The sequence below is a fragment of the Panthera pardus genome, unplaced genomic scaffold (genome assembly GCF_024362965.1).
Source record: "Panthera pardus isolate Hobbes unplaced genomic scaffold, ASM2436296v1 HiC_scaffold_3, whole genome shotgun sequence".
Taxonomy (NCBI): domain Eukaryota; kingdom Metazoa; phylum Chordata; class Mammalia; order Carnivora; family Felidae; genus Panthera; species Panthera pardus.
The window spans coordinates 36,968,811-36,990,786 of NW_026526876.1; the positions used below are offsets into that span (position 1 = coordinate 36,968,811).

At 44.0% G+C, this 21,976-nt stretch overlaps 1 protein-coding gene across 3 annotated transcripts in view; it reads right to left on the bottom strand.

Moving 5' to 3' along the window:
* The window catches only part of SKAP1 (src kinase associated phosphoprotein 1), a 277,807-nt gene that overhangs the window by 6,360 nt on the left and 249,471 nt on the right, over positions 1-21,976 (bottom strand). For 2 of the 3 annotated variants that reach the window (XM_053892330.1, XM_053892328.1), the window contains exon 11: positions 17,018-17,118. In XM_053892330.1, coding sequence (XP_053748305.1) covers positions 17,018-17,118 — 101 coding nt within the window. Of the gene's footprint in view, positions 1-2,324; positions 5,146-17,017; positions 17,119-21,976 lie in introns of those variants that run through there. The other variant, XM_053892329.1, reaches the window with a different exon arrangement.

Below are 21,976 nucleotides of genomic sequence, written 5' to 3' on the forward strand. Positions count from 1 at the left end.
GCCGATACCCTAGTCATGTCACTGTCATCTTTCATGAGGACTACCGAAACACCCCCCCACACTGGTTTCTGTATCTCCGTTCTTGCCCCTCCAATCTTGTCTTCATTCTGCAGCCAGACTCATTTTAATGCACATTGATAATATCGGTGCTCTGTTGAAGCCTTTAAGTGGCTTCCCAATGCCTTTTGTCAACGTCTTGACAAGGTGGACGAGGCCGTGCGTGACCTGGTCCCATCGACTGCTCAGCATTGCCGTGCACCCCCTAAATCCAGTGGACCCTTAGTAAAACAGACTTTGTCTCACTATTCCCATGGGCCACAGGCTCTCTTATCTTGGAGCCTGTCCTCTGTCTGTTTAGCCTCTCCTGCCCTCCTCCCTGTCATGGGGCTCCCTCCTAAGCAGCCTTCAGATCTCAGTTCCTGGGTTGCTCTAGACTCTCTAGAAGCCTCTCTTTGAAACTCTCTGTGTGGGGGCCCCAGCTCTGTGGTCCACAGTACTGTGCCCTGTGCTTCCCCGGAAATGAGTTCATCACCCTGCCTTGTATCAGTCTGCCTTTGTCTCAGAGCCAGTCACTAGCTGGAAAGTTCTGTGAGAGCTGGGACCTTGTTGGTTTTGTTTGCTGTTGCACTCCCAGCACTCAGCATGGTACCCGGCACAGAATGGGGCCAAAAAATACTTGTTCAATGAGGTTATGAAGAAATGAGGGGAGCATTGGGACTTATTCTTTCAGTTGAGCAGATTTAGTTACAACTAACTCCAAGATATTCCCCTGCTGATTAGACTGGTTGTGGCAGGAAGAGAGCAACTGCCTTTGGAGACACTTTCCCCAAATGGCTCCCTAAATACCACGAGGAGAGTCTCAAATGCCATAACAAGTGAGACTGAGTTGATCCTAAGAAGAACAGGGAATTAGCTTTTGAAAACCAGTCTTTTTTAAAAAAATTTTTTCTAATGTTTATTTTTGAGAGAAAGAGAGACACACACACACAGAGACAGAGAGAGACAGAATATGAGTGGGGGAGGGGCAGAGAGCAAGGGAGACACAGCATCTGAAGCAGGCTCTGAGCTGTCAGCACAGAGCCTGATGCAGGGCTTGAACTCACAAACCATGAGATCATGACCTGAGCTTAAGTTGGATGCTCAACCGACTGAGCCACCCGGGCGCCCCTGAAAGCCAGTTTTAAATAAATGAATGTGTCTAGCACCCAGCACGCCGTCTCCCCACGCCTTCTCATTCCCTTCGTCCCCCAGGCCAGCTTCTCCCTACTGTCCGCGCTGCCTTGTGGGAAATTCCCCAGAGCTCCTTAGCCTCTGCCTGTCAGGACAATTTAAGCTCCTCTCCCTACAAGTTATGTTACTGTCCATTTTCCAACACTAAAGTTAGGGCAGTTTCCACCTGATGTTTTCTTGTGGTGTTGCCTTTTGTTTAGCGTGTTGCTGGAACACCATTTCCAATAAAGCCTTGCTGTGAAGGGGAACACATCTTCTGTCTTCCTCTCTCACTGTTACTCACAAAAACCCTAGCTTTACTCTTCCGCCTCCTCACAGGCAGAGGGTGGGCACAATGTTGTTTGACAGTCTTCTGCTCGAAGTCAACTTTCTGAAACATGTGTGAAGCGTGGTCTTCCACCTGCCGCACGGCGTCGTCTTCATCACCTGAGGGGCTCAGATCGGGCATTCCCTTCCCAGGGACGGGCCAAGACACCTGACTCTGACTCCTGCTTCGTCGCATCCGCCTTTGGCCATAATGCCAGGAGCAGGGACTAAGCCTCGGGAAGGCGCTCTCTGCCAGCTCGAAGAGGGTGCAAACAGGGAGCAGATGAGCCTCAGCAGGACACCTGCTAAGGCCAGGCTCCCAGTCGGCGGGCTCTCGCTCGAGGGGAGCACTGACCCTGCCGACCGCCGATGTAGTAGCCTTACCACAGCGGTGAGACCCGCAATGAGTGAAATCAACTCTTTGCCCTTCAAAACAAAAGAGCAGGCAGAGCGTAAGGAGGATGGCGCCATCTCAGAGACCATAAGCATCCTGCTGTGGGAGCCTAGGAGCTTAATCAAAGCACCTACAGGTCTTGGGATCTGACTGGCTTTTCCAGATTTCATCCCTTGGTTGGAGATGCAAAAAGGGCTGCAGGGCCTGAGATGTTTAAAGCATGAATGGAAAATTTCTAGCCTTCTCTTCCGCTACCACCCCCCATGCATTGCCCCAGCCCAGTCTGAACACCACGAGGTATTTTAAAATAATTTCTACTTTGATGAATTGCTGGGGAGTCCACAATTGCTCATAATCAAAGGGAGAAAAATGCAGATGAGATCCGGCCGAGAACTATCACCACCAAACGTTCATTTCACTGCACAGTGCCAAAAAGAATTAAAACAACATTAAACTCACAGCAATCATGTTTAAGCCCTCGTTTCCAAGTGCCAAATTGCACCACTCTGGATCATACAGATGTTCGTTAATTATGCTAATTTTTATTAAACTATTAAAATGGAGAGAGTACTGGCTCAGCCAGGCAGACCCCGGCTCTGAATGAACTCTGCTCTTGTCTAGAGGTGCTAATTTACTGCATTTTTATGAAGTTGCTGATCCTCGGATTTTAGTTTTGAGATGGGAGAGAGAACTGAATTCTTGGGATCAACGTTTTCAATGAAGTTTGACTTCTTGTGCCCAGATGTTTTGAAAAACCAGAAAAAGTGCTGAGATGCTCCCGGGAGACCTAAAATCCTCAACGCGGAAGTGTTTCTACCTCCAAGGTGGGGATATGTGGCCATGATGTTAAGGAATCAGAACTGTACAGGCTCCTCAGTCCTTAACTCTATATACATCATGTATGGTAGAGCTAAGAGGTTAATTACACAAAATTGTTAACTGAAGATGCTTTAGATAAGAATATAAAAAGCTGTTTTTTTTTTAAAAAAGGAAACAAACCCTTAACATAGGCACTTGCTTGTCGTCACAAAGTCTTTTTAGAAGCTTTTCACTCAAAAATAGTACGACGTGTGGTTTGTTCTCATCGTTATTATCTTGAGGCTTGATTAAATATCCGTTTCCCTCAACACCAACCCTGTCCCACCTCCTTGAACTCCCCAGATGAAGGGATCTTAAAAGTAAGGGTTGGTTATTTGGACTCCCTTATCTGGCTGGACAAGCTATTGGCCTAGATGAGCAGAACATTGAGTGAACTTGAAATAGACACAGCGCTCACCATCAGCAACAATCAGAAGTGTTTATGGGGGATTGCACACTGCCATAAAAGGATTTATGCTGCTAATCTCCATCAACAAGGAAAAAAAACCCAACCCTACCAAACCTGCCATAAAAAGAACAGCAAATTCTATAAACAAAAAGCAGTATGGCCACCAACCACGGGCACGTTGCACAGCTTGACTCTGCCTCCAGTGGTTTCCTATTGCTGTTTATGGTTTCAAGACTATCATGGACCTCCTCAGCGCTCCTCCTGTCACAGGGCCCTGAGTCCCTGTGTGGTGCTGCAAATACCCTGTCAGTAGGTGTCAGGGGATATCAGGGGGAAAACCAGCAGGCGCCTATCATAAGCCTTAAAAGAGATTAAATACCCCTACTCCATGATTGCTACATTTTAATTTCTCTCCTCCCTGCTGGTTCCTATTTGTATAAACTCTTCCATGGCTCCCCTGGAGTAGCACAGACATGACCTGGAATGACCATCCTGTCTTGGGATAAGAATTCAATTTCTAGGCTCAGTGAATCCTAGGCTGTTCCAACAAAAGGAAAGCACCACCCTCTAGGGCACAGATTCTTAAAATGGAGTCTGCGAACCCCTGGCCTGTCCACGGATGGACACGAAGGGATCTTTGAGTTCCTTGAAATTGGTGTAAAATTGTGTGTGCACGTGTACATGTGTCTTGTCCCTGGGGTGAGGTCCAGAACCTCTGTCAGATGCTCTAAGGGTTTGTGAACCCTCTACAGTTTATGAACCAGTGCTCTTGGGGGAAAATACAATGATCTCTCTGGCCTGGATCCACACTTTGGCCCAGTGTGGCCCTCTCCATCCACCCTCTCCCCAGCCTCCGCGTTTAAAAACACAGCGAAAGGAAATCAGGAATCCTTGTTCCTGCCATGCTGGCTTTCTAGGCTTCAGCCTTCCAGCTGCAGAAGAGTCTGTTCCTTCTTCTAAGGCTGACCAGGCTTGCTCATTCCTGCTAAGACACCGTCTTTCTCTCTCTTTTTTCTTTTATTATTGACATTTACTTGATGTACAATGTTATATTACTTTCAGGTGTACCACTAAGGCCCCATCCCTTTAACTGTGACTTAAAAGTTGTGCTGTCTTCTCATGGCTCTTGTTCAAAGCCACATGATGGCTTTGGGAACAAGCTGCTTGATGCTGTCTACCCTGAGAATGCTCCTAACAGAGATGTTCTCTGCTCACCCTGAGTTGGGCTTCGATAAGCCTCCATGGAACAAGATTCCCGGAAAATGTCTCACATTTTGTTCTTTTAACCATCAAAGTTCACTGTATCAGCGCTTGTAAGTAAGAGGATTCCTCTTCAAGAGAACAATCAGTCAGCTCCTGACATGAGAGATCGATAGGTACCTGACATATGTATGGGAAGGGCCAATGAATCACAGAATTATTGGTTTATGATTGCTTATTTCTTTTATCAGTGGTTCTGCATCTGACATCATCATAAGTAAAGATGGGAAATTCGAATTCCTAAGCAGAGTAGATCGTAATATCCCATGGTCAGCCAAAAACATCGTATTTTTACTCTTGGGTTGGCCCTCAATTTCTCTACTCCTTAAATCCAGCTTTGGAAATTTAATGCTTTCTGAGGATGTCATAAATTATTAAATAAATTGAGGGCTCTAACTCAGCGCCCTTCCAACTGCTGAGGAGAGCAAGGCGGGGGACAGGGATCGTTCACCAAAGACAAGCAGGTGCCTGCTTTGCAGCATAAGAGACATTTTGCAGAAGGAAAAAGGAAGTGGTCAGTCAGATGGACGGTGGATTCGTGATGTTGGAAGCTGTCAGAGGACTGACTGGAGCACTCAGCGCTCCGCTGAAACCTTGGGTAGCTTGGCTGCCTCCCTGGGCTGTTTCAAACCATGGTTTAAGTTCTTGGCAATCACTTTCTCTTTTTTCCATTATTCAGGGTTTTGGTCTATAAATCAGAATAAGAATGAATTGTTAAATTTGTCTCATTTGAACCAGTTTTATTTATTATTACATTTCAGGGAACTTGCTAACCTGGAGGTTAACTGGGGAGGAGGGAGAGGTATGTGACAGTGTGAGAAAGGGGGCCCGGAAAGGCTGGGTGGTCAGCAACAGCAGGTGGGGGGGGGCGCATGGTGACAACTGTACAGCTAAGAGTTGGTGTTCTGGGGAGGACTGTGTCAGCTAGATGGAGGGTCCGAGAGCCCTGGAAAGCAAAGGGGGAAATTCAGCCTCAAGTCTGGAGCTCATGTCCTAAAACTGGGTGTGAGTGGATAATGATCACGTCGAGGCCAGGCTGGTATGCAGGACCCGCGCACAGACCGGACATTGTTGATGACAGCGTGTGCAAAACACAGACTGTGCACGGCAGAAAAATCGTAAGCCGTGAAGGAAAGAGGGAAGGCGGGAAGAGAAATGAGAGGAAGACACACACGACTTGAACTTTGCCTAAAAGAGAGAGGAAGGATAAAGGGAAGGTAAACACTCCGCAGATGGGAGCAAACAAGGCGCCAAGTGCAGAATTCAGGAACAATAGAGACGGCAGCATTTCGGCGCTGATAGAATTGTGATACCATGTGAGACCGGCGTATTAATATGTATTCCATAAACTGTGCGGCTCGCAGCTCTGCACCGCTCTGTTTTGCTCTGACCGCAGTACCAGCCTCAGGCACCACAACACAATTTGGAAACAATGTGACGGAAATGTTTAATCTGCTCGGCCCATCTGTGCTGCGTATTTCTCCAGATCTCCCTGAGAGAGGCGCCTTGAATCTCCACATTGCCTTTAATATTCTCCTAAATCACCTCCCCACTGCACTTCAAGGGCCATTGCTACAATATCACAGGTTCATCTAAAGTGCAATGGGGAGGGGGGGGCAGGGGGAGAGGCGCAGGCCAGGATATTTTTTATTTTAAAATAATTTCCAGAGATCGTCTTTTCTGCTTCCTTAAAAAAAAAAAAAAAAGAAAAAGAAAAAGAAGAAGAAACGTTATTCTACGATTGCCGTAAGGTTATTGAGGTTGTTTGGTACAAAACAGGGTAGGATAGAGTGGAATCATTCTCCAAAGAATTATTTTTATTAATCTCGATTCCCTCAATTGGACTTGGAAGGGGGGCGAGCAGATGCTTGTTTTCTCTTATCTCTTTTTCTCGCACCTTGCGAGGGTGATGTGCTCATTTGGGGCTGGTGCCTTCTCTGCTTTATGCTTAACTCTGCCCTGCTCCACACAAAGCCATCTTGTTCAGGATAGGTATGCTCTCGGTCCCTGGTCGACTAAATGCCCTCACCAGAAAGGGACGCTGTCTGTGTTATTAATTTCAGCTTAAAACCTTAGGTTTTCTCTCTTAAGGTACAGATGTTGAGCATCAGATTTCTGCCTTTTCCCCACTTGATTCTGCCAGATTCGGTGACTTGGGGCGAGGGTGTAGGAAGCTGGGGTAGGTTTCGGAGAAAGAGGGGATGATAAGTCACCATGTTCCAGACCTTAGACAAATGAAAGAGAGTTGCACATCACCAAGAAAATTAGGATTCCTTTTGCTTTGTGAATTAAAGAAATGAATAATTTAATCCTCAAGATTGTTCCGGCGAGGGAAAGGCAACGTCCCAGTTGCGGAGCCCTACAGCCTGTCGGTGTGTTACATCATCTGCACACATAGGCGTTTCCATGACAACCGCTTATAGCTTCATTTCCTGGATCCCTCTAGGGGGTGTCACAGCCAGATCCACCTGCTTTTCACCCTACCCTCGGTGGGGTCATGGTAAGGTCGCCAGAATAAATGAACGCGGGTACTAATGATCTGTTTACTGCTGTTTATGCTCTGTGTGTGTCAGGGGCACGCACATTTAGAGAGCTCATTATGGTTGCAATTAGAATGCACCATCGCTAGATATTTAACTCCTTTTTCTTTTAAATTAGCATTTTAATAACATTCTTTGAGCAGAGAAACAAAATGACCATTTTTCACGGACAAACTTCTAGCTGTAGGTGCAACTTTAATGGCAAAGTTGTGAAGGGGAAAGAAGGGAGGGGGAAAAAAAAGGCCATTTTTACTACTTTCACCCTCCTCCTTACCAAAAGGATATTTTTATTTGCTTTCTAACACACTCAATTTCCTAAATTTGTTTTGAATCCAATTATTTTGGGTGGTTGAAAGTACCGCACTCTTGTTGGACGGAAATTAGCAGCGATTGAAATTAACTTTCTATGTGACCTGTGAAAGGGGCTAAAATAATTACAAGTGTGTATAAGAAACACTCTCTCCAAAAGACCTTTGCTGTAGGATCAGGCTGTGATCCGAGGATACCATTATTGGAATATCTTTACACAGCAATTGCAAGGGCTATTTTCTTTAAAAAGGTGATTGCAACGATTATTTCTGTTTTAAAATTCTTAGTATTGTCTTATAGAGGATAAATGATGACAAAAACTTGTCATTAGACGGAGGATAAATAAGCAGCAGAAAGAATGAAAATAACAGCACGGCATCATTTGCCCTTTAAAAATGGTGAGGTCTTGAAGCACCAAAAAGCAAGAGAGAGAGAGAACAGGAAAGATACAACGCAGAGACCTTGCCCGGCTCAGAATGTTCCATAAGGCACTGTGTTTTAGGAATCGGCCAGCACCTTTGCTAGGTGTTTACGGATGCTCTGTTTGTGGAAAGTACAGTGAAAAATAACAATTTGAATGTTTCGATTATCTTTCCCAGTCCGTTCCATTTTCGTTATTTATTTCCTATAAATCGGGACCTTGCTGAACATAATTCTACAGACAAGGAGGTGGATGGGACAGCCAATGTGAACGAGGAGATAGATGGTGGGTGCGTGTAAGATAGATGCTATGCGTTTATGAAAAGGAGCAGTATGTCTGCATGTGAACATTCACAAAGTAGAGCAAGCAAGCGTGTAAACTATAATGGGTATTTATAGGTGGGAAAAAAGGTGCAAGGAAGATTGTATGGGAACAAGCATACCGAGTCTGAAAAGGGGGTTGCTTTTTTCCTACCCTCTTGGAATCCACGTCCAAGTTCTGCTAAGATGTCCCATGCTTGCTGCGGCTCCAGTGAAAACTCAAGCCTTTCCATGACAACAGACGGGGGGCTCTCACAGCCAGAGACTCAGGAGGTCAATAGTTGAAACGCAAGAGTTAGAAAGCGAGATCTTTATCGACATCAAAACAATCCCACTAAAAAACCCCAGAACGATAGGAGGAAAATATTTAAAGACACAGCAGGAAAAAAAAAAAAGAGCCTTTATAAAAATGCAGGTTTAAAAACGTTTATGCTGTTGTATCAGCCTAGTTGCACCTTAGAATCTGCCATTTCATAAATAAAATACGGATGGCATAGACTATAATTTGGTGATAGCTACCCCAGGACATATCTAGATGCACTTCTGTTATTTTAATTAAATACTGCATTATGGTTTGTGACAACTACATAGCTACAGCGTAAATGAATTCGGAATTAAAGTGTTACTTAGGCATCCAGTAATTTTTGTTTCATTCCTCAGTTTTACAAAGCAAATAGCTATAAAATCAAGATGTTTGTTCATTTACAGATGGAGCAGGATGGTTGTTGCTGGGGTTTTTTTTTCCCCCCTCCTTAATCCTCATGCACAGAAAGAAGACAGAGCTCAGAGTCTGGCTCCCAACACTCATAGCTTATGAGCCACATCACAAAGAAAAACACATCCTCTTGACTATAATGTGAAATGCTGAATATTAATTGCTGGTATTATGCTTATCTTTCTAGCCGGGTTCTGTCTTTTAACAATTATTCTGATGGGCTGCAGTCTTGCACTGCCAGGAGATTTTTCTCCTTTGTTTAACAGTTAAAAACCTATTTGATTTGATTTTATTAAAAAAGAATCTTAAAGTTCACAATGTTCCTTGGAAGTTTTAGTATCTGGAACTCTTCCCAAATACAGAATATTAGTGGGAATAGTGGGAACAGAGAAACTGCCAAAGATTTTTGCTAAAAAAAAAATGTATATTTCTGCATCTAAATGAAAAAAAAAATTTTTCATTCTGGCAATATTAATGTTTCCTTAATGAAACTGGAGAGGGCATTACAATTTGATATAATCAATTGGTTAGTTTAAATGTCACTTCACTAGCAAAATCATGAGAAAGGTTCAGAGTATTCTCATCTAACAGGCACAGAATTTTCACTCAAAATTAATATGGTAGAGTAAAAGGATTTTTGCTCAAATCTGAGGATGTAATTGTATCTTTAATGTGTCATATGTCAAGAAGAAAGTTTTTAAATAGCAAGTTTTCTGAAACCATTGTCTATTATTTCTCGTTTGAGGATCAATATAATCTTTTTATTAGCCCTTAAATACCATACGTCTGGCAGTGTCTGCTAATTCCAGCTTTTCTCTGTTCTCACCAATTGCCCCAAGCCCCCTCCCCCGCTAACTAATCCTATAAACTGCTTGGAAGTTACTGCCCTGTATGTTTGCAATGAGGTTATAATTGGCTTTTAATATTTTGCTAGTTGGGTGGGAGAGCTGGATCCATACACTACCAAGAAATGCTGGCAGGCAGAGGTTTGGGGAGGCTGAGCTCCTTTTGAGAAAATAATTACACAGAAACAAAGCTTTTGTGACTCCTTTGAAATAGAGCATCTCACCAAAATGTCATCCAGCCTCTTTGGCAGATTAGTGAGGAGTTTATTACTAAATCTCTGTCTAATAAACGTGCAGTTGACTCTGGAGGAGCCGCTTGTTATAATACTGGCAGTGGGAAATGGAGAGAATGTCACAGTTAAAGACACAAATTTTCCCCATAATATATTCGAATGGAAACCTCTGAATCCAATACTACATGGGCATATCTAATAAATTCACAATATTTCAGTCTCAACAGCCTTCACCGGTTAGTTTTAAAGATTTATGTGGTAAAAAATTACTCAGTGATGAATATGGTTTATTCTGTGCAGTATTGGAGGTATAAGGAATTAAACTACCGTCTTTAACAGTGAATTTATTATTACCTCTGTCAAAAGACGAAGCCTTTAACAGCATTTGTTATAAATTCACTGCAAAATAAATGGCTGGAATTTTTTTGCACTGGAGCTGGTAAAGCATCGGGCGATTCTGAGCATTAACCTAACCCTGCCATGGCTTATATGGTTCTAGGTAAACATTTCTGTCTGGGCCTCATAGTTAATTATCTGATTTGGGACTTTCCACCTGACTGAAAGGTGTGTGTGTGTGTGTGTGTGTGTGTGTGTGTGTGTGTAGAAAGTGAAGGCTCCTGTCCAGGACAACAGTTTTAGAGTAAGGAGAGTAAAGTGGAAAATGCCAATCTTACTCTCTTTAAAAAAACGGGTTTTACAATAAATGGCCAGAGTTTGGAGGATAGGGTTGATATGCAATTGGGGCTCTTGTTAGCAGGTTTATATGCATGCATATGCGCACACACACACACACACACACACAGAGGCATCCTCTCCCTTTTGTCCTCTCTTGGAATGGGTGTCCCCTCATTTATAAAAATTACCTGGAAGGAATGAGGCTGCCAGGGTTTGTTCTAGACGATTGGTTCCTGTCTGGGGGAAAGGAATGGCCTCTACTGAATCTGACCGGTGTATGACCGTTGCCTTCCAGCTGACCCCAAATCCCATTCCCATCCTCCTGACTCTATAGACTCCCATTGGGGTTATTAATGAGAGAAAACACCACCATCATCATCATCTTCGTCATCACAGCACAGTGTGGACCTGCTTGTTAACATGAAATGGGGTGGTGGGGACAGGTTCTGCTTCTCTTTCGTATCATCATAAATAAGAAAAGATATTTTCCGATGGTATCCCCCTCACTCGCCCCCTTTGGTTGGGTCAGAGGTGAATAATTGCTCTTTGACAGGCATTGATCAGTTTCATCACACTGTTTGGGCAGCCTGTGCCCCAGGCCTATATTCTCCCCACTTACTACCCCTGCATTACCTCCCAAATAACCCGCCCATCCCCCCACTCAGCCAGGCTGAGGGTAATGGTGCCTGAGGAAGTCCTAAATGGACACTAGATGTCACCAAACACCTCCTTTCCCTCAGAGCCCTGAAATTTAAAAACCAAAAAAAAAAAAAAAAAAAAAAAAAAAAAAAAAAAAAAAGAAACCCAACCCTTCATTTAAAGCAATTGAAGGAATTAACTTCTCTGTTTTTATGAGGCTTGTTGTCACATTCAACTAAGCACACTTAGAAGAGCAAGTACGGCTGCATTCAGATAATTTTTACAACATACAAATCTCTTCTGGAGGAGAGGGGGTCAAGGGAGGGGAAAAGGTCTACTCTCTTTAAGTAGTCCTTTGAGGGAGTGGGTGGAGAACACGGGGCTTTAAAAACCCTATTATAACAGACATAACACAGTCCAGGTGTGCCAGGAACAGACCCGCTGCATCCAGATTACAAGCAGCTGGGTTTGGAGCTAGGATCCAGCCTAATTTTAAGTAGCTTCAATCCCTCACTAGATGCTAAATGTCACTCAGGGCGACAAAGTCGGTCTATCCTCATCCTCATAAGGCCCAAAGCCTTTTGACAGCATCACGAGTGTGATGGTAAACTTCACTTTGCCTGTAAGGCTCTCTGTTTCCATGTTAACAGCACTGGCAGAGAACACAACAAAAGTGTGGTGTGTTTGGTCCATGAGAACATCTTCCCACCCCAGCTAAGCCACCGTATAAATATAAACCTTCCGTGGTACCCAGCTGGTTGCTCCAAGGCCGATCGCCATGGGGCTAAGTAGTTGGGCAAATCTTTGAGGGGTCTAAGGCCAAGAACTGAGGCACAGCACATAAGCCCCAGAGATGTAGCCTACTGACTCAGTTTACCTTAAATAGAGGATCTCATTTAGGGACCTTGTCTCCTTTCTAGTCAATTGAGAAAGAGATTCTTTTTCTCTCTTTAATTTGCCCTTATCTGCTGGAGCATAGGAGGCTTAATTTTTTTTTTTTTTTTTTTTTTAGATTTTATTTTTAAGTAATCTCCACACCCAACGTGGGGCTCAAACTCGCAACCCTGAGATCAAGAGTCCTTCGCTCCACTGACTGAGCCAGGCAGGAGTCCCCAGGTGGGTTAATCTTTAAATGGGCGTTTACTGAAGTTCTCCCGCACAGCAGAACAAGCACCTTTAGTCCTTAAGAAAAAGGTTTCCCTAGTGAGAGACCTAGGAGCCAGTAAGAGAGTCACTTCTCTGAAAGTTGGGACTTGTGACTCATCTTATCCAAGTAGGGGCTTTGTACCTCCCTTTCTTCCACTTAAAATAAATGCCCATAGCAGTGCTGGTCCACAGAAGGGTCTTAGGGTCTGCAGATAAAAGGAACTAAGCCAGGGCACAGCGTTACTGCACGGAGGGTGATTCAGCACCTGCCCTGTCATGCCTGGTGCCCAGGCTGAATGGATTTTTGGAGTACACCTGTTGTTGAACCCCTGCCAAGTACTGATGGCCACTAACCCCCAAATCACTTTTCCCCGCTGTTGATGTTTGGAATGTCAGACAGGACTGAGCAGCAGCCGGCGTGTATTTCAAACACAGCAGATGGATTTTTATATTAGCTCCTATTTCATGTTCAGGCAGAGCGACCGCCACACTAAAACCGCAGCCTCAATGCTGCCGAGTTTGCTTCTGTGAGATTAATTCTGTGAAATTAATTGGGACAAGATTGAAAAGGAAATTAAAATGCAGCTGAGTGAACAGGCCTTTCAAACACCTTTTTCCTGCTCTATTCAAACTTGAATTCTGCGGTGGTCGCAGGCATCGTGGGAAGTAATTTACGAGAGGCAGGCTCTCCGGAGCCATCGGTTACGTATGAGGAGACCTGCACAAGCGCCACAATCTGGAGCCACTGAAGAGCGCTAAACACCCCGCTGTGGCCTGAGCTGCGTCCCTGCAGCGGGTGGAAACGAAGCTCAGTTCTTGGACCAGAAAAAGCTGTTCGGGATATATCCGGGCCCAGAGAACATCCGCTGGACGCACAGATCGGCTTCGTTATTAAAATCTCCCTTCAATGTATTTTAAGACCCAAATTGGAACTCGGTGGATTAAGTGGGCACGAAACTGCATGGGGCCTAGGAATGGATGGCTGTGTTAGGGGAGGTCAGCAGGGCTGCTGCTGCCTGCGCCCCGTTAGTTACTGTTTCAGAGCTTGGATATGTGGCTCTGGCCTCTCATCCAACGAGAAGTCTGAACAGTCCATCAATTTTGTCAGTGACACAATCTCTCAGACCAGGAAAGGCTACGTGGGTTTCCGTGTAGGCCTCTGCACCAGATGGCTTTCTACTTCCAAGTAAGAAGCCTTTGTGCTTTTGAGTGTCTCTATGAAGAGTTCTCGGTGGGACAGGCTACCTGGTTTTCCTCCCTCACTTCACCAATAATTTACTGCACGCCTAGTATGTACCCCGTATTGACCCCAGCAGTTTACTTTATTGTTAGCGGAAAAGAGATGAATGTAATAACAGTTGCCTTTTCCTAGATGCCAGGTACTTCTTGACACACACTCTCTAGGGCAAGCATCAGAACCCCTATGAACGGAAGTTATTCCCATTTTTACAGATGAGAAAGCTGAAGATAAGCAGGATTGAGTGACTTTGCTCAGGGTCACGTAAGTAACTCATCTGTTACTGACCAGCTTCCTTAAGAATAGGACAGGTGATGGGTATTTGGTATCTTTCTTACCCAGCCAGTCATCGTCTCTGGAAATTTTATTTTAAAAAGGACAAATAGCTCTCTTTCTGGGATCATTCTTGCCTAAAGACCCTAACAGTCTCTCCTGGCCCTAGTGTTCTAGGATTCAAGGTTGGGTCATGTTTGGGCAACTACTAACAATAGCAGATGCCCAGGAATAAAGCCCCCACCCCACCCCACTTCCTCATCCAGGGTCCACTGCCTGTTCTTAGCCTGCTCCCACCAAGAAATACCAAGAAAAAGTATTTCTTTTCTTTTTTTAATATATCTTTTTTTTTTAAGTTTATTTATTTATTTTGAGAGAGAGAGAGAGCAAGCAGGGGAGGTGCAGAGAGGGAGGGAGAGAGAGGATCCCAAGCCGGCTCTGCGCTGCCGGCTCAGAGCCCCACGCGGGGCTCAAACTCAGGAACTGTGAGAGCATGACCTGAGCCGAGACCAGGAGTTGGATGCTTAACTGACTGAGCCACCCAGGTGCCCCAACATATTTGTTTTATCATGCAAAGAGAGAGGGGAAAGCCAGAGGCATTTACGAGGGCCCAAAACAAAAGAGCTTATAATTGAAATTTTTAAATTCCGTTTAATCTGAATACATAATTAAAGCTAAATGCATTTTTGTGTGGGATTTCTTTAGCAGTTTTGCGGGATCTGTCTCATCATGTTTACAACAGGAATGCTTGAGGTGGAAGGAAACTTAGAGGTCACCCAACACAACTGCCTCATTTTACAGGTGAGGAAACTGGTCGAGGCAAGCTGAGCTGCCCCAGTTGTGTCTTGTCTTATGTTTCTTGGGGGAAATAGACTTCTCCAGGTTCCTAAACCAGCAGGCCTTTCTTCCCTTAACAAAGGTTTTTCGGTCAGAGAGAAAAGTAACACGTAGATTTCTGGATACCATTTTTCTGGACTAACCTCGACTTGAGTCAGTTCTTTTCCTCCAGGTGTGAGAGGCAGGTTGCAGAGGATAACTGATTCCAACAAATCAAGCCGGTTGGGGTTAAAGTGGAATGAATTTAGGATTCATATGAGAAAAGAAAATTGCGGAGGTTAAGAGTTATTGAAGGTCTGAATAGACAAACAGCTAATGGTAGAGGGATCTCCTTTCCTATCTGTCTGAATTGTTTCATTTGTGCTTCTTAGAGGCAAGGGAATGGATCGGGTGGCCTTTTAAGGTTCCTTCCTGTCCAAGGACTGTTATTGAGTTAGGTGATATAATAAAGGTAAATCCAATCCGAAATGTTCCCCAAGCCAACGTTAAGTGGAATGAAGCTTTATGAGGGAAACTCCAGTTGAGTTTCTAGCTTCTCATTTCCTCCTCTGACATGCAGGGATTAACAACATGGAGAAGGGAGGCAGCTGGTGTGGCTTTTGCGGGGAGAAATGCGCTACAACAATGGTAAGGGATGAAAATAGACTTACAACCCTCCAAAAGATGGAGAAAGAAACCAGACAGAACCAGAACAGCAACGTATTCTCCCTGAATCAAACTTTGATATATTAGCTTTCCGTGAGGGAGGAGGGGGAGGGGGATTGGTTAAAAAAAAAGGTAGGGGAGGCTCTCCATGTTCTTTGGTATCTCTTAAAAATACAACAGCCGTGGTAACTGCAGACAGCTCTGTACTGCAGGGAAAGTCACCCCACAGCCCCTTCTAAATGGAGGAGAGGGACCCCCAGTGAGAAGCCATTAACAAAGGCAAAAAAGACATGCAAAACAAACAAAATAATCATGACCGAGAGAGAAGGCCAGCAGACAGTCTGGCTCTGTTCTCCCCCCTCCTCCTGCTGCAGGCACCTCAGACAATGTAAACAGTTAATTTGTTCACCTGCAGGCTCTGGGCAAACAGAGGCCTGGTCACACCTGAGTGGATAACTCGATTACCCCTGTAATGCCAGCGTGGTAATGTACACAAATTCTATTACAAGGCAAACCTTGCTTTCGGGCATTTGAAATACCAATCAGGCCAATGTCCACTCCCGTCTTTGCTTCCAATTTATTCTTGGTGTATTGGAGCTGCACCAGAATGGCACCAGGATAGCACTGAATTAGGGCTCTGGAAGAAATCACTAGAAGATTGTGATCTCAGTCAGCAGGGCTTGCAGGCTCCCTACTCTTCTGCAAAAGGTTGGGGTCTGAATTTGGTCCTCGTTCTAAGGGGACCGGTTGGAAACACTCAAAGGTACGTTAAGTCAGCCCAGTCTGTTTCCTAAGGCCCTTATGGTATATTTCAAATTGAGACAAACCCTTGGCCATTGATAGAATAAAGATAAGTGGCAAACGATGAGTTAAAAATACAATGGGTTTTCAATTTGCCTTTACGGAATTCACACACTAATTAAAGAGCAAGGTGTGTCTATTCCAAAAATGTGTTTGATTGACCTCATAAAGAACTTTTTAGGAAGTTATTTCAGGGACAGAACCTATTTCCTTAGCTCACGTATATAGAATATGCATAATCTTTCTTTATAAAGATGATGTTACTGATCCCTCAAACAGTAGCCTGTGAGTTCTGAATCTTCTTCACATTAGTGATGGATCTGCGATAATCTATCCTTTTACTTTTTCCTAATTCTTTTATGATCAACAACACTATCTGTGAGAGGGTTAGTTGGGGCTAGGGGTTAGTTAACTTTATGACTGAGGAAGAGAATAAAGTTAGCTGGCCCTTGTGGGGTTGGATTCACTATCTTGACCTTATCAACACTTGCTCACACCAGTTGAGCCAACTAGCTCTGAACTCATCATTAGTATACCGCAGTCTTCTTTATCTGTAAATGACATAAAAATGTGGTTTACGGAGCCAGAATGTTTTCAAGAGTATTAATACAGTAATAAATTTTGTACATAATGATGACCTTTTAAGCACCATGAGACCCTAAAAAGAATACATTTGATTGGCATAGTTTTAGTGTTATGTCTACTTTATTGCATTTTTAAATTTGAAAATTAGTTCCTGAACCTGAATTTTCAATTAAGCTTTTCCCTAACAATTATAAATCAGTGGGAATTTATGAGTGAGGGAGACATATAATACACACGAGAGAAATGTATGACATGGAATGATTCTGTAGTTATGGTGACTACATCATCAAGAATGAAAAAATCGACTTTTGATCCAAGCCCCACACTCTATGTCCTTACCTTGCTCAGAATGTAGATGAGGTCACCCCGTTGGAAGGATAGTTCATCTGGCTGGTCACCATGGCAATCCCATAGGCCCTGGTAATAATTGGTATAGTCCACTGATCAAAGAGAGGAGAAATCAAAGTTAAAAGGACTCTGTCTTTTTCCATAGAGTCCACATTTTTGCTGCAAATGGAAACCAGAGTTCTGATATTGCCCCTAGGAAACCTAAGATTCAGAGGGGTTGGGATGAGATACAGCCAAACACTCAGCATGAGCAAAGGACTGTGGGAAAAGGAGATCATTAAGTAACATTAAATATTTACAGATCACCCTTAGTCAGATGCTATTCAACAATATGACAAATACATTCATTTATTAATAAAAGAAAATCAGGCAGGTAAGTTTTTGCTTGGTTTGTAAATAAGCAGTGCAGAGATTTCCTGCCAGATATTTTTTTGATCCAGGGCTTCTAAACTATCCAGTGCTTCTCTTCAATGTGCATTTCAAGGAATGGGATACATCTCCGACTTTTGCCCGTTTACTGAGAGGCTGAGTCAGCCCACATGCATCTGTATCACAGTCTCCCATGTGGGTCTCTTCTGTTACACGGGAAACTTCATCCTGGGCACTTCCCACCCAGGTACTATATGAGGTAATCCCCAATAAATACGGTTACGAAGAGCCCAGGCTTTAAGTGGAACCAAGGGGGTGTCTCATCCATTACAACTAAATTCTGGGTGGGCTGGCCCTTTTCCAGCATCTCATTTGTAGACCCTGAACATGTCTGCCAAGATTTATCTGCAAACCCCCAGGGGGACAGAAACCAAAGTGATCTGCATTAAAAATGAAAGCAACTGAAGACGACACACCAAGCTTTTGAAGCAGCTGGGGAGATTTACTGGGCTTCTCAGCAAGACTAGATGGCAGTGATGCCACAGGACAGCCATTGATTCTTAGCAATGAAGAATCTGTATTGATCTTCTTCTACCCGGAAAGGTTAAACACTAGAGCACAAAGTGGGAGAGGATCTGGGGATTTGAATGGCAGGAGAGCTAATGCCCACCAGACCAGGGATGATGTGGCCGCGCTACCGTTCCTTAGGATGCTATGCGTGAGCGCTGTCAGCAAGACACCCACCAAAAATGAGATTCTTATTGATGGCAGTCGGGAGTCCTGGCTTCTGATGAAAGCCCAAGTGACTTTTGGGCACCCTATTAGCACCAGTTTCTACCTTTCCCTTCATTTGTTTTGACCCTCCCGGGAGGAAGGATAGTGCTGGTCCCTGAGGATGAGGACAGGTGGAGGAAAGCAGGTGGGCGGTGCGGGTGGGCGGAGGCCCTGGCTATGTTTGCTTCTTAAAACGCTCATTCCTCGCTTACCAGCAGTTCAAACAACAAAGGCACAGGAGAACCAAATCCCTGTATGTCTAAGAACTTTAGTAGGAACCTTAAAGTGCGCAAAACTCGAGGAGGGACAGAGCTATGTAATTAAGGCTCGGATATTGCAAACAGAAGTAAAAATGTTAACCATATAGAAATCAGGCATGTTTCCCTTTACAAAGATGATTGTTTATATATGCAGTAGACGACAGAGGGCACAGCTACACTGGAAACCACAGAGTTAAGAACGTGTTTGGAAGAAAAATACACTGCGAGAAAAATGCTAACTATTGGAAAGACAAGGCATGTGTTTTGGGGGATACCAGGGCATGGAATAATAGAGAAATATCAGTTCCTGAAGAATGAAAATAGTTTTCTCAGAGGATATATTAATGTATTTTTTAGTCATAATGGAGTTGATTAATCACCTGAAGATTTGGACAGAATTATAAATGAAAAGTATATTGACATCAATATTCTTCATGCATTACATATTACAGAGAAAATGATTTTATAAGAAAAGGTTTTTATTTTTATTAAAAAAATTTTTTAATCTTTATTTTTGAGAGAGAGAGAGAGACAGAGTGCAAGCGGGGGAGGAACAGAGAGGGAGACACAGAATCTGAAGCAGGTTCCAGGCTCTGAGCTGTCAGCACAGAGCCCAATGTGGGGCTTGAACTCACAGACTGTGAGATCATGACCTGAGCTGAAGTCAGATGATTAAACCGACTGAGCCACCCAGGCACTGTCCCCGACCCCAATTTTTTTTAAACTTTATTCATTTTTGAGAGACAGAGAGAGAGCCAGAGTGCGAGTGAGGGAGGGGCAGAGAGAAGGAGACACAGAATCGGAAGCAGGCTCCAGGCTCTGAGCTATCAGCACAGAGCCCTACTTGGGGGTAGAACCCACAAACCGTGAGTTCATGACCTGAGCCAAAGTTGGATGCTTAACCGACTGAGCCACCCAGCTGCCCCTATAAAAATAGATTTTTAAAACGCAACTTGACATTTCTGAATGGTAAGAAGGCTAACAAAGTTGTCTTGGCTTTTTCTGGCCTAGCAGATGGTCACTGTGGGGTACTGTTCCCCATGTGCCTGGATATGGGATAACTCTTAACATTATGAGTACTTTTTGGGTATATATGTAAACATCGATATTGGACACATAAGACACCAGGGAAGAATACCTGGAAAAAGATCTATTCTAAAAGCACATGGAAAGCAAGAAGCTAGGAGGAAAACAAAAGCCTTCCAAGAACAAATATAGAAAATGCCCCTGGTTCTTCAGAAGCTAAAGGCTAAAAGAAGATAGAGCTCAGGGATCCAGCAGATAGTTTACCCAGCCCAAGAATCAGAATCGGCAGAACTAGCACCATAAAAGCAGAGCTTTGAAAAATAAGCAGAATGAAGAGCTAGATATGGGGAGTTGCTCCCCAAACAGAGGTATTCTGGTACTGGGAAATCAGTGAGGAGGAACGCCTTAGCTGGACGAGACTGGGCCGTGTGCGTGCAGACATCCCGTTTGACGTATGTGTGACTCACCTTTATGTGAATGTGTGCACACGACCTCACTACATTCCTTCCTTGGCATTCAACAGACACATACAGTGCACTTACAAAGTGCCGGGGACGGTGCTCGATGCTGGGAATTCCGCACTGGCCACACACAGAGTCCCTGCTCTTAGGCTGCCGTCCAGGTGGGGAGGCACCGGGACACAAAGAGTCGCACAGATATTTACTTATTTATGATTGTGATAGGCCTTCCAAGGCGAAGCTGAGGGTGCTGTGTATAATAGGGAAGCTAACCTCATGGAAGGCTTCCCAGAAGCTTTGGTTGTGTTATAAAAACCTGACCAAGAGTGGGTAGAGGTAAGGCGGAGGAGGGCTTCATTCCTGCTGCTTTGCCTCAGGAAGGCCTGGGAGGCCTGGAAGTTTGCAGGGCCAGTCCAGCTTCTCCCTAAACTTGCTCAGGTCATTCTATAAACGAGGGAATGCATGAGGAGGCTTTGATGTCTTGAGATCAGTGAGGAATTGGGAGCCTGAGAGGGAGGATTTCCTCTGTGGGCTGGACCGAGGCTCCTTGAGGGTTACATTACTCTAGCAGCAGTCTAAGATCAGAAATGGTGCAGCATTCTGACCATTTAATTAATTCAAAGCATCCTCATGCTCATTTTGGGGACATTATTCCATCTAATTATTTTTTTTTTCCAGTCTGTCCATTTGGAATGAAAAACAAAAGAATAAAGCTTAATGCCAGCATTTCTCAACGTCTCTCCAAAAAAACGTAACTCTGCACTAAATAAAGCCTGGTAATTCAAAAGCAAAGCACTAATATATTCAGCATAAAACAGACAGAGGACCTAGAGCAATAATGACACCACTAATAACTAAAACAGTTATAACAATTAACAACAATTACAATGATAGAGAAGCTAATGGGTATGATCACTGCATTTAAATTGCTAGCAGAGCTGAGAAGGACTTTTTCTAGAGAAAAAAAGGGGGGGGCAGCATCTTATTTTCTTTACCCCACCTAAGAGAAGCTAAGCTCCCAGCAAACAAAATGTCATAGGAAGAATAGTGACGGTCTAAGTTTACAAACATATTGTGTTTTTCTCTCTTCTCTAGGTGTTTGTTGCAAAGCATTTGTCATTCCACACCAAGTTCTTTATAACCAGTAATAGTCATTTTTCTCCTGTAACTGAAGCCAGGTTGGTACTGCTGTTGACAGACTCAGAATTTGAAAATAAACCTCTATGACGTGGAGAGTTCTAAGGTAAAAGGACCAGGATACCTTTCTGCCTCTCTTCCTCCTTAGGAAGGGCAGAACCTGACTGTGTTCCTTCCAGAGTTCAAATGTCACCTTGGGCTTTTGTTTGGGAGACACTGGGTAGCTACAGAATTCAAACTGTGAACAAGGAAAAGAGGCTAAAGGCAGGTCAGCATGTTGTTTACATTCGCTTGATGAGCCAAAGGACTGTGCTACTGAGGCCTGGCAGTGGGTGCAAATACTCAGCAAATTATGGAAACAAGAGACAGAATGAGAAGATGGATAGAGCCCGTCCTTGCTAGACCGTGGGTAGGTGAGAAATGGGCGTAGAAGGCTAAGGCAGTGACCCACTGGAAGAGACTTGAATATTCTCTAAGCCAGGCCGGATAAGCCCACCATGTTCATTCAGCCCACCAAAGCAGACTCAGTCTGACACCGTATTAACCATTTCAGAAGGAAAGGTATAAAAAAATCTGCCAAGTTCCACTGACGATGATCCCAGAACAGGAAGAGCAACTGAACATTGCCATTTGCTTGTTTTCATGGCCATTTAACCTTGAGTTTTGAAGTCACTCTGGTCCTTAATGTTGTAAGTAGGATCTTGAAGTGGAGAACATCCACAGATCCTGAGTTTCATCTCCTACGCTCCTTTTATTGGGCCAAAACTGTAGCTGGCTGGTGATCAACTCACATTTGGCCTTGGGAAACAAGCTTCAAAAAGTAAGAGCTGCAAACACCTCTGTGGCTTCCCTCAGTTTCTTTCATGTGATCACGCCATTAGTAGATGCTAAAATGGAAAAAGTGTCTCAGAAATGGAAGGTCATGA